General features: G+C 36.5%; 1 protein-coding gene across 14 annotated transcripts in view; it reads right to left on the bottom strand.

Annotated features, from left to right (window-relative positions):
• The window catches only part of UNC80 (unc-80 homolog, NALCN channel complex subunit), a 215,099-nt gene that overhangs the window by 185,421 nt on the left and 16,349 nt on the right, over window positions 1-13,329 (bottom strand). For all 14 annotated transcript variants that reach the window (XM_049106536.1, XM_049106539.1, XM_049106546.1 and 11 more), the window contains exons 6-7: window positions 11,973-12,046; window positions 8,208-8,347 (exon numbers count right to left, since the gene is read on the bottom strand). In XM_049106536.1, coding sequence (XP_048962493.1) covers window positions 8,208-8,347; window positions 11,973-12,046 — 214 coding nt within the window. The remainder of the gene's footprint in view (window positions 1-8,207; window positions 8,348-11,972; window positions 12,047-13,329) is intronic.

Genomic DNA, 13,329 nt, shown 5'->3' with positions numbered 1-13,329 from the left:
AATCTAGGGTATTTCTGGAAAAACATGGTCTAAAGATAAAGTCAAGGGTGAAACTATAAAATCTTTTTAGAATGTCAGAAGATCTAAGGTCTTGCCTTAGAATATTATTCCACCAGACAAAAAGGCCCTCTAAAAGTTTTGAAAGTGTGATTCACATAGAAAAGGGGGCAGGTGGAGACTTTTAAGAAACTTAAGGGTGTTGTTCTTCAATCTTTCTATAAGTTGCAGAAAGGATTATCTCAAAGAGACTTGTCTCTTCTAGTGGACCCCAATAAGATTCACAGTAAACTCCCAAAGTTTTAAAAGAAATGTAACAAAAATACTGCCAAAGCAGTATAAAATTAAAAGAGGCTGTCATACTTTTCAAATTTTACTGGTAATAAGCAAGCTAAGAAAACTATTCAGGTACAAACACATCTACCTTTCTTAAAAAAAGGAAAGTTGATTTAGAGCATAGGATCAATAGCCTAGAGGGTGGAATTAAGAGCCATAAGCAGAAATAGGACTGAGACCTAATCAGGAAGCTTCTAACCTTTGTTCAGCTTGATTTCTAAACTGCTATGGACCAGTGCCTCCTATGTTCTCCCTTTGAATAGGCATGCCCACAACAGTTATTGTGTGCCTATCTCACCATTGTATGTGGGTGCTTTGGGTGCAGATAACTGTTCTCTTTAGTTCACAGGGGCACAGATTGAGAGGAACTATAATTATGGAATTGTACTTAAATTGCACACATGAGGTACCTCATTTGTACCTAAATCTGACTTTGATGATGAGATCTGGACTTTGATTTGATCCTGTAATTGGATGAGATTCTGGGCAACCTTGGTGAGGGTAAGTGTATTTTGCATGTGAAAGAAATGGGAATCATTGGGAGTCAGTGGGCAAACAATTGTAGCCAGATTCTAAGATCTCTCCAATGATCCTCACCTTGTTGTACTCATGTCTTTGTATAGTTTCTTTCTAAAACGTATTCTAGAATATGGCAGAAATAGTGGTATGTTACATCTGAAATTATTATAAAAGACCCCTCTCTGTCTCTGTCTCTCTCTCTCACACACACACACACACACACACCATTTATTTTGTGTCAAGTCATCTGCTATATAGTGAGTAGCCCTATAGAGAGGCCTCAGAATCTGAGGCATCTAGTCACAAGCTGCACAAGTAATCTTGGAAGAAGATCCTCCAGTTTAGTCATGCCTTCTGATGACTGTAGTCCCAGCCAACATCTTAACTATAACCTCATAAGAGACCCTAAGCCAAGAAAGACTGCAATTGAGCTGGTTCTGGATATATAACCCTCAGAAACTCTGAGATAACAGATTTGTTGTATTCAGTCACTCAATTTCAGAGTAATTTGTTACACAGCAATGGATAACTGATACACCAGTATGACTCCAACTTGATTTCTTGGTAAGTCTATTAAAGATGCATAAGCATATAAAAATCACATCTCTGAAAAAAAAATCACATCTCTGATCTTATATTGAAAAATTCCTCACTTAGTAGAAAAAAGAGAAAGAACTTCCTCCCATCCTTTAACTTTGCTTTTGTTTCATAGATTTAAATAGTCTACAAATAATTTTACTTAATTACTCTCTTATCTATTTAGAAAACGAGCTCTTTAAGGACAAAAACAAATCAGAGGAGGGCCAGGGAGGGGAAGCCAAAGGAAACATCAGGAAAGGTTTAGACTGACCTCTTCCTAAGGGAGTAGAAAAGACTGTGGACCATGTGGTCACCTAGACAGGGCTCAAATCTAGCTCTTCCACTTCCCGTATGTGTCCCTGGGGGAACAATTTAATCTCCATTTGCTTCAGTTCCTCATCCTTAAAAGAGGAATAAGGTCTTTGCATGGCTGTTATAAAAATTAAACTCATTCATTTATTCAGTACCCTTCAGTGAAGGTCATGGGCCACGCACTAGAGAGAGCAGGGAATAGTAGAAACTTGGTCTCTTCTCTCGTGTGTGGATTTTACAGTCTAGTGGAGGATATAACTATTAGACAAACAGTCACACACTATTTATATCATGTTTGCTACTCATGCTATAAGAGAAAACGTGGAGATCTGTGGAAGTGTTAAACATCTGCCAGAGCCTCTCCAGGGAGTAAAGAAATGATACTTACGTTGAGTCATAAGGAACAGGAATTGGTTAAATGAAGATAGATAGAAGAACGATGCAGACAGATGGAATAGCATACTCCAAATCTCAGAACTAAGGGGAAGTTTGAAAGTCTAAAAAAGGGTTGAAGTTTAGTCACCGAGGTGTGGGTAGCAGTATAATGTTAGACTAGAGAACTGGACAGCAGCCAAATGATGTGGAGCCTTGAGGGGTACATTAAGGATTTTGAATTTTATCTCGATAGCATTGGATAGCATTAAAAGAGTTCAAGAGCAAGAGTGTTGTGATTTGTCCTTTATTTTTACTCTGTATATTCCGTGTTGGATGGTGGCAAGATTGAATGAGACGAGATTAATAGGCTATTGCAGTATTCCAAGCACAGGAAGAAGAGTGGCTTGAATGATGGCAAAAGGATACATGGACGTAAGTAGAGTCGAGTATTTTTATATATGCTTTTTCTCAGCCTTCCTTATCTTATAAATTTAATCACCATTCATGCAGTTGCTCAAGCCAAAAATCTCAGCGTTATACTTGATTCCTTTCTTTTTCTCACTCTGCAAATCCGGTCATGTCAGTTCTATTCTATAAATGAATCTCAATCCCAGCCTCATTTTAGCCTTTCTACCTGTACTACCACCACTCTGACCAAGCCATATGCTCTCTCACCTGGGCCATTGCAACAGTCTCCTAACTAGTCTCTGTCTACTTTTGCCTCCAAGTCTATTTTCCATAAACCACCTTGAATGACCTTTAAAACGTGCAATTTGGTTAATGTCACTCCATTGTTCCAACAACTCCAGTTGTTTTTCATCACACCTGAAGAGAATCCAAACTTCTTAACATGTTCTTCTGGCTCCTGTGTGATTAGACCCCTCACAACCTCTCTGACCTGTTTCCCAATATCACAAACCCTTGCCGAGCACCACTCCCTGGTCACACTGACCTTCTTGCTGTTCCTCCAACATGCTGGGTTTATTCCCATTTCAGAGCCTTTAGACTTGCTCCCTCTGCCCACATGGTTCTTCCCAGATCTTCCAAAGCTGTCTCCTTCTTACCATTCACGTAGCAAGGAGAAAGAACTCCCTCCCATCCTTTAACTTTGCTTTTGTTTCATAGTTTTAAATAGTCTACAAATAATTTTACTTAATCACTCTCTTATCTGACTATTTAGAAAATGAGCTCTTTAAGGACAAAAACTGACATGGCTACAACCCTAACATACACTTAGGCTATAACCCAACATACACTTAAAAATATGGATCAGAAGAACCAATATTATTAAAATATCCATACTACCCAAACCAATTTACAAATTTAATGCAGTCTCTATCCAAATAAAGCCACCATTTTTCACAGAACTCAAACAAATAGTCCTAAAATTTGTATGGAATCACAAAAGACCCTAAATAGCCAAAGCAATCATGAAAAAGAACAAACCTGGAGGTATCACAATTCCCAGATTTCAAGATATTTTTCAAAGCTACGGTAAGCAAAACAGTATGGTACTTGCACAAAAATAGACAGATCAATGGAACAAAATAGCTCAGAAATAAACCTATGCTTACATGGTCAGTTAGACTATGATAAAAGAGGCAAAAATATACAATGGAAAAAAGACAGTCTCTTTAACAAACAGTGCTGGGAAAACTGGCCAGCTACATGCAAAAGAATGAAACTGGACCACTTTCTTATGCCATACACAAAAATAACCTCAAAATAGCTTAAGAACCTAAATGTGAGACTTGAAACCATAAAATTCCTAGAATAAAACACAGGCAGTAATTTCTTTGACATTGGCAACACTTTTCTGGATATGTCTCCCAAGGCAAGAAAAACAAAAGCAAAATAGGACTGTGCCAAAATAAAAGGCTTTTGTACAGAGAAAACCATCAACAACAAAAAGCCAACCTACTGAATGGGAGAAGGTGTTTGCAAATGTTATATTCAATAAGGGGTCAACATCTAAAACATATAAAGAACTTATAGCACTCAAGACCAAAGAAGCCCTAATCCAACTAAAAATGAGTGAAGGATCTATATAGAAAATTTGGACATACAGATGGCTAACAAACACTTGAAAAGATATTCAATATCACTCACCATCAGGGAAATGCAAATTAAAACCATAATGAGATAATGAGATATTACTTTATAGTTGTCTGAATGGCTAAAATAAAAAAAGATAAGAAATAACAAGTGTTGGCAAGGATGTGGGGGAGAAAAGAACCTGGGAATGCTGGTGGGAATGCTGACTGGTACACCATGGTGGAAGACAGTAAGAAGGCTCCTCAAAAACTAAAAATAGGGGATACCTGGGTGGCTCAGCAGTTGAGCATCTGTCTTCGGCACAGGGTGTGATCCCAGGTGCAGGGTTCAAGTCCCACATCAGGCTCCCTGAAAAAAGCCTGTTTCTCCCTCTATGTCTCTGCCTCTCTGTGTCTCTTATGAATAAATAAAATCTTAAAAAAATAAAAATATAATTACCACGATCTAGTAGTTCCATATTGGGTATTCACCCAAAGAAAATTAAAATACTAATTCAAAAAGATATATGCACCCCTATGTTTATTGCAGCATTATTTGCAATAGCCAAGGCATGAAAGTGACCCAAGCATCCATCCATAGAAGGATAAATGGATAAAGAATATGTGGTATTTATATATAATAGAATATTACTTAGCCATAAATAATAATGAAATCTTGCCATTTGCAACAACAGGTGTGGACCCAGAGGGTATAATGCTAGGTGAAATAAGTCAGTCAGAGAAAGACAAATACTATATAGGATTCCACTCATATTTGGAATTAAAAAAAAAAAAAACAAATGAACAAAGACAAAAAGACAAAAAAACAGACTCTTAAACAGAGATAAGTGGTAGTTGCCAGAGGAAAGGAAGGTAGGTGGAAGGGATGGATGAAATAGGTGAAGGAGATTAAGAGTACATCTATCTTAGAAAAAAAAAGAAGAATACATCTATTTTGAGCACTGAGAAATGTACAGAATTCTTGAATCATCTTACATCTAAAACTAATACAACACTATGTTGATTATACTTCAAAAAAATATTTAAAGACAAAAATAAATGTATAAATATTTAGATAACATAATAAATATAAGGACATTAGTTTTGTTTTCAGCTTATAAAAGATATTCAATGAAAGGTAGTTCCTACCATTTAGTCTGTATCTAAAGTAACTACTTTTTCCCCAAATCTGATTTAATTATGCCCTTGATAACTTTGTTAAAGAGTTACAGTTGTCATCCAATAAAATGGAAGCCTTGGTATGTAGGGGGTAGGGCGTCCTTCATAACAGCTACTTTTGATTAGGTGGCAAGTTAATATGGGAAAAGCCTGCACATCTTCAAAAGGATGGTAAACAGAGGAGCCACTCTTGGTTCCCAACTGATGGTAGTTAAATCCCCTATAATCCTCTTCTCCTGAGTGTAGGTAGGACCTGTGCCTTTCTTATAACCAATAAATATAAAGATGATTCTATGTCTCTTGCAATCATGTTATATTATAAAGTCTCTGTAGTAGTAGGCTGGAATTAGAATTTCTCCACCCTGTTGTAAGGTTACTATGGAGAGGGCCATGTGGCAGTGAATTTTGGGAAGGATCTAGAAATTTCGAGCAGCCCCTAGACAATAGTCAAGAGGAAAACATGAATCTCAGTCTTCTGCCAACAACTTGAGGGTGCTTATATGTGGAGCTTTCCCCAGGCAAGCCCATGATGAGATTGCAGCCCATCCTGACATCTGGATCTAGTCTGGTCAGACTCTAAAGCAGAAAACCCAGCTAAATTGTGCTTATAATTTTGACATATAGAAAAAGTGAGATAATAAATGTCAGTAAATTGTTGTAATTTGTTATATAGCAGTAGAAAACTAATATAAGAATCACAGAAAATTCAGAAAAGCTAAATTTGGTCAAATATAAGAAGGACATGACACTAAATAAAGCTGTCTAAAGATGAAATGAATTTCATCCAAGAATACTAAATTCCTCATTGTTGAAAGGGTTTAAGTGTTGAAAATGTTGTAGTGCATCGGATTGAGTTGGTGATCTTCAAGGGGCTCCCTCCACATTAAAAATGACATGATTTTAAGTATTCATTATCACCAATGACCTAGAACGGTAAGCCCTATGGATAAATATGAACAATCTCTGCGTATACAACTAACATTGCTATCAGCATTCATAGTCTCAATCAGCAAAAGATCATTTAACTGGGCCACTTACTTTTAAAGTTCAAAATAAAGACACAAAGATAAACTCTTTGCATATTATTTTTTCAAAGAACAACATAGTAGTATTTGGCTTAAAAAGCAATTATATTCATATAACTTCATGCTTTCAACAATTCAAAGAAATCTTTAAAAAAATGCTATAACCACGTAGCCTGGTTCTGGTGCCAGAAGAAGGTATATCATTTAAAAATTACCAAATGAAAAGGCAAGATAATACTGAGAAAAAAATATCTGTAGATGACTTGTATCCAGAATAAAAAAAAACAAAAACAAAATTCTACAACTCAGTCATAAGGAGACAAACAACCCAGTTAACACTAGAGCAGAAGGTTTGAATAGACATTTCACCACAGAAGATATTCAAATAGCTAATAAGCATCTGAAAATGTGTACTTAGTATCATTAGTCATTAGGGAAAATATGAACTAAAACCACAATCAGATCTCTCTTCACACCCATGAGGATAGCTCTAGTAAAAAAGACAGGAAGAGTTGCTGCCAAGGAGATAGAGACAATGAGCCTTAGTGCATTTCTGATGGGAATGTAAAATGGTCCAGCCATTTTGGAAAATAGTTTGGCAGTTTCTTAAAAAAATTAAACATAAATTTACCATACAACCCAGCAATTTTACTCTTACATATCTACTTAGAATACAAGAACTGAAAGCAAATGCCTGCCCAAAAACCTGTACATGAATGTTCACAGCAGCATTATTCATAATAGACAAAAAGTCAAAACAACTCAAATATTCATCTACTGACAAATGGATACCTCAAATGTGATATACAACAGAACACTCTTTAGCAATAAAAAGGAAGGAACTACTTGCACATGCTCTAATGTGGGCAGAACTCTACAGCATTAAGTGAGAGAGGCCAGATATAAAAGACCATATAGGGTATGCATCTATTTATTTGAAAATTCTATAAATTCAACTATATAGACAGAAAATATATTAAGTGATCATCTGGACCAGGGTGTGGGAATGGGAGAGATTGAAAGTGGGCACAAGGGATATTTTTGCATGACAGAAATGTTCTGAAATCAGACTGGTGATAGTTGCATGATTCTATAGATTTGCTAAAAACCATTAAGTTGTCCACTTTAAATAGGTGAATTTTATGGTATGTCAATAATACCTCAATAAAACTGTTTTTAAGAAATGCCTCATTTTAAAATACTATCCACTAGATAGTAACCTCATTTGAAAGCAGGGATACCCAAGTGGTCTCAAGGACTTCTGCCCCCTAAGTGGAGTTTCTAATTGGGTTCAAAAAGCAAACCTCATGAATTCAGGCTTTCATCACTTCAGTGGGGACCGGGAAAAAGTGGAATGATGTCTGTCCCAAGGAAAGGCATTTGTGAGCAAATTTACCAGGTACACAAGCTAACAAGGGCAATGCTGTAATGTTTACAAAGAACAGCCTTTTCGATTCTCGGTGGGTATTTTAAAAGCACGCATTTTAAACAAGGATCTGCTGGCATAAAGTATTCTTCTATAATAAATTAATGGATCTTTTCATATCCCTGCAGCATGATATTCAATAGCATAATTTTAAGTTCTGTATTTAAATATTTAAAATATCATCTAATTCAGACATCTCATCATCAGGTCTTCTCACTTCCACCCAAGTTTGTTTAAATGAGAGCCACTCATAGTACATTTCTGGAATTATTAACCTAATTATACCACAACCAAGGATATGTATATACACATATCATGCACTGACACATTCTAAGGAACAGAGTCTATACAAGTAGCTAAAAATGCATCTTTAACTTTTGGTGATCAGGGAAAAACACTTTTGTCCCTAACACTGCAATCACGTACCTGGAATGTGATGGGCCTCTTTCCTGGGAAGTTTGGGAGGACAGACTTCCATCAAAGGAATTTCCTCGGTGGCAGCCTGAAATGGTGGCCTTGGGTGACATGGGATCTGACGGGAAAGTTTCGCAGACCACCTGGAGTCCCTTTTGGAGGCAGAGATAACAGATTAGTTTTTCTTTTTTTCTTTGTTTCTCCTTTTTTTTTTCTTCAGGTATATCATATCCTCTAGAATTAGCTATCATATTACAAACACTGTTTTATAAAATTGATAATTTTTCTTTGTAGCATAGCCAACAACAATGTCATAGAACAAAGGGTTTTGGTTTCATCTAAGGGAATGGAAACATACTTCTAGAGACCAATGTATGTCATTTGAAACATTCAGCTAAGTTCTTTCATAAATTTTATTTTATTTTGCCCTTGATTTTTTTCTTTTAACCTCTACGTAATCAGGATCTATAGGACAAGAGTTATATATCACCAGTTCATCAAAGAGATGCCAATACTGAGGTGAGCTGAGCAAGGCCTAGGCTGGACACAAGCTCCAGGTTAGTAAAAGCTGATCAAACTGAAGCCAGAACAGGAGAATCAAAGCATAAGGTTCAGGTTTTTCTGTCACTCGTTTAAAAAGGATATGATCCATCTTTCCAATTGGATACAATGACTTTTATTCTGATTTGTTAAGCACAAATGCAGCATTCTCTTACAGAGTAGCTTGTTTTAATGACATTTAGCTGATAAATATAACACTCCTCAGGTAATTTGTCTTTCATTTCAATTGTCAGGATATTGTCTTTCCATAGGTACTACAGATGAAGTTCTTCACTTTTGTATAAGGATCCTCAAAAATTTATCACAGTATTTTAGTCCTCATAATTTCCATTTCTGTATGTAAAATAAGAGTGCATTGTCCAACCGTGATGCATAGAGAAACAAATACAGCTAGAAATTTAATAAACTTAGTCCTCTGAACTAGATCAGAGAATCCCTTAGCATGAGCATGCTTTGTCAGCCTCATGCTGGGTAATTTCAGGGGATAAAAAGTATTCGATGAATTTGAACCTTGAAGTCAAGAACTTACATTTTATCACAAATGAATATGGGTTAGAGTAGCATGCCCAACAGAAATATAATACAAGCCACAAACATGAAGCACATAACTAATTTTAAAAATAGTAAAAAAGAAATTGGTGACATTAATTTCAATGTTATATTGTTTAACCCCAAATATCATTTCAACCTATAATCAATATAAAAATTCTTTTTTTTTCATACTAAGTTGTCAAAATTTGGTGTACATTTGATACTTATTCAAATGTATTCAAATTCAAATACTTATTCATCCTAATTCAAACTAGCCTTATTTCAAGTGTTCAGCAGCCACATGGCCCTAGCGGCTACCATATTAGGCAGTGTAGATTTAGAGTAATTAGACAGGAGTTTGTGGGGGCATTGAGATCTTAATTGATCCTTAAAAGAAGGATAAAATTTAGACAAGGAGGCAAGGAGGAGGAAAGGTAGCATTCCACTCAAAGGTAACAGTCTGAGCAAAGACCCAGAGGCTAAAGCAGCATGCTCTGTATATTAGAAGCAGGCTTAACTAGTGAAGGGTAAACAAGGTCACTGAAGAAAAATGATTCCAGGTAGTAGAGTCATGGAGAAGCAGAGAGAGGAGTTTGGTCCGGAGGTGATGGCAAAATAAATCCACTACAGATTCCCGGGGAGCAAGGGATATAGAGAAAGAACGGCACCCTTGCATATAATAAGCCTCTGTGGGATGATGAGTTAATAAATAAATGATGCATTAGGAAGATTAGTCAGGCATTATTAAGTGGTATTTATGTGAAGCAGGAAAAGCTAGAGGTAGAAAAATCCAATTAGGTGGTTCCAGCTGCAATCTAGTTATGAGGGCCGGGATTTAGAGGGTAGCAGTGGGCGTGGAGAATAGAGAGCAAGTCTGAGCACCGGAACAAGATCAAACAAGATGACTCAGCAAGAAATCAAACAAGAGGAGGAAGGAGAATGAAATAGACCTATTTTGTTGTATCTAACATGTCATCAGTTAGAAGACACACCATTATTTTATGTTCAATTAAGAAAAAAAAACTCTGTTAATTCAACTAGGACACTTACCAGTGAGGACTTTTTTCTAATATACTTATTAAAAGCACTATCTTAGATTTATATAGGCATAGCCTTTGATTATATATTCATCCTGTGTATATGGAAAAAAAAGATGTAAGTGAAATAAATTGGAAGAGGTATGGTTGAAATTTCTAAATTTTAAATCGGAGTGTTTGATATATGTTTTTCTGTAGAGTAACTTCCTCTGTGTCAAAAATGTTATTTCTTAAGAGTGTTATTCCTTAAAAGAGAGCTCCACTATTCCCTCTGACATATTCTTCTAAGCCACTGATCCAGATTCTGCAAATTTAGAGGCTGGAAATGACAAATTAATGCCGCACAACCATATGAAAATGACAACCTTATCAATACTGCTACCAGGCAGGGAGGTTTTAAGAGGCCAAAGATCATTAAACACCAGATTTCAAATATGTGAAAAGTGAAAAACAATCAGAATAGACAAAATATAGCATATAAATCACAGTGTCTGTACTTCGCAAATGTTCAGTAAATAGTAGATATAATAGGACTCCAAAACTTGTGGTTTTAAGGGTAAAAAGCATGATGGCACTGCTGACAGTAATGCATCAGTTAGAAAGAGGATCCAGTGTCGATGGAAAGCAGCAAACTATATTTTGCACATGTTGAATTGGAAGTGCATTACTAAGTTAATGGTGGTATACATAGTTATGTGGCTTTGAACTACCCTGGCCTTCATTTTCTTTTCCAAATCAAGGAGTTGCATGAAAAATTCTCACTGAATTATATTCTTTTTATCATGCATATTCTGTTTTATAGGGATTAGTCTTTTTTTATATTTTTTATTGGAGTTCGATTTGCCAACATATAGCATCTCACCCAGTGCTCATCCCATCAAGTGCCCCCCTCAGTGCCCATCACCCAGTCACCCCCCCCCCACCTCCCCTTCTACTACCTCTTGTTCATTTCGCAAAGTTAGTAGTCTCTCATGGTTTGTCTCCCTCTCTGATATCTCCCACTCATTTTCTCTTGATATTTCCCACTCATTTTCTCTTATGGGGATTAGTCTTGATGTTTCCTTAACCTTTAGATTTCTTGAGGGATAGGGCTATACCTTATGCCTCCTTTCTACTCCCTCCTCCCCACTGCTGCAGCATTATCTTAGCTCTATTAGGCGTGCCTAAAGAATATTAGGAGATTTGATAATTGAGAACAAGATGACACCTTAATTAATGTGGTATAAATAGTGATAACTAACACTTATTGAAGGTTACACACTAGCCATTGAGATAAAGCACTTCTTATTACACACTAACCATCAAGATAGTGCACTACTGATTACACACTAGTCACTGAGATAAAGCACTATTGATTACTCACTTGCTATGGAGATAAAGCACTACTGATTATACTTGCCACAAAGATAAAGCACCAGTTATACATGGTCTTACTTCAGCACTCCCACACTGGCAAAGTGCATAAAATTACTTTCCATACTTGACAGACAGAAAACCTGAGACTGCTTAAAGTTTTATATTCAGCAGTAGAAACTTGCTTTGAAACCAAGTAGTATCATTCTAGAACTCATGTCTTATCCTTCACACTTCACTGCACACATCCAGGAAATGACCACCTCCTTTCCTCCCACGAACACAATAAACTCACCTCTCGATGTCTTGTGTCTTGATTTGGTGATTCACAGGTTTGACTTTGACTGTTGATGGGAGAGCTTCTCTTAGCTGCCAAGAAATGCCATCACAAATTTTATAAGATTATGATAAGCTCATTTTATTCATCAGCTCACGTCTTTAAAAAATTTAACATATCATTATCACTTGAAAGAAGTCATTTAATAGCATATGTTGTAACAGAAATCAAATAACCAATTTAAAAGCCTTCACATTTCTAGGTTATCATAACAATGTAGATTTCTTCGTCTTTTCAGTCTGACTCAATAGGCGAGGGTGCTAAAAATCTGGCAATACTAAAAATAATAGTAGTTAACATCTATGTAGTACCGAATATCTGCTATATATATATTTTAAAGATTTTATTTATTTGTGCATGAGAGACACAGAGGGAGAGAGGCAGAGACATAGGCAGAGAGAGAGGCAGGCTCCGTGCAGGGAGCCTGATGTGGGACTCAATCCTGGGACTCCAGGACCATGACCTGGGCTGAAGACAGGCACTAAACCACTGAGCCATCCAGGGATCCCTCTGCTATATCCTTTTTAAAGCTTTTTATGTACACAGTATTCCTCTCTTGTCTGTGGGGGATCTCCTCCAAGTGGGTGCCTCAAACTGTAGATACTATATATACTATGTTTTTTCCTACATATAACATACCTATGATAAAGTCTAATTTATAAATTATACACAGTAAAAGATTAACAACAATCACTAATAATAAAATTGAACGATCATAGCAATATCCAGTAACTGAAGTTATGTGAATGCGGTCTCTTTCTCTTTCAAAATACTTTATTGTACTGTATTCACCCTTCTTCTTGTGATGATGTGAGATGATAAAATGCCTACGTGAAGAGATGAAGTGAGGGAAAGGATATAGGCATTTCAACATGGTGTTAGGTTCCTACTGACCTTCTGACAATGTGTCAGAAGAGGATTAAATAATCTTCTTTTGGACCACAGGGAATTGAAACTGCAGAAAGTGAAACTACAGATAAGGGCAGGGGGAACTATTGTCTCAACTCATTTAACCCTTACAATAACCCTATCAGACATATAGTATATTATTAGACCCATTTTACAGATAAAGATACTAAGGCACAGAAAGTTTAACTTGCCCAAGATCATCTGACCCTTACGTGAAGGTTCACGCCCAGGCTTTCTGGCTGTGCTTTTATGACCACATGAAGCTTCCCCTATGGAAAGATTCAAGTCAGTTACATCTTTTCCTGAGGACTGGGAACAGTGGGAAGTGAAGATGACCATGCCATATCAGAATTCTGAGTAAACAGATGTTGAGAAAGGGATTTACCAAGGTCACAAAACAAGAGAT

The sequence above is a fragment of the Canis lupus genome, chromosome 37, assembly GCF_003254725.2.
Source record: "Canis lupus dingo isolate Sandy chromosome 37, ASM325472v2, whole genome shotgun sequence".
Lineage (NCBI taxonomy): Eukaryota > Metazoa > Chordata > Mammalia > Carnivora > Canidae > Canis > Canis lupus.
This window is presented reverse-complemented; position numbering and strand designations above follow the sequence as displayed.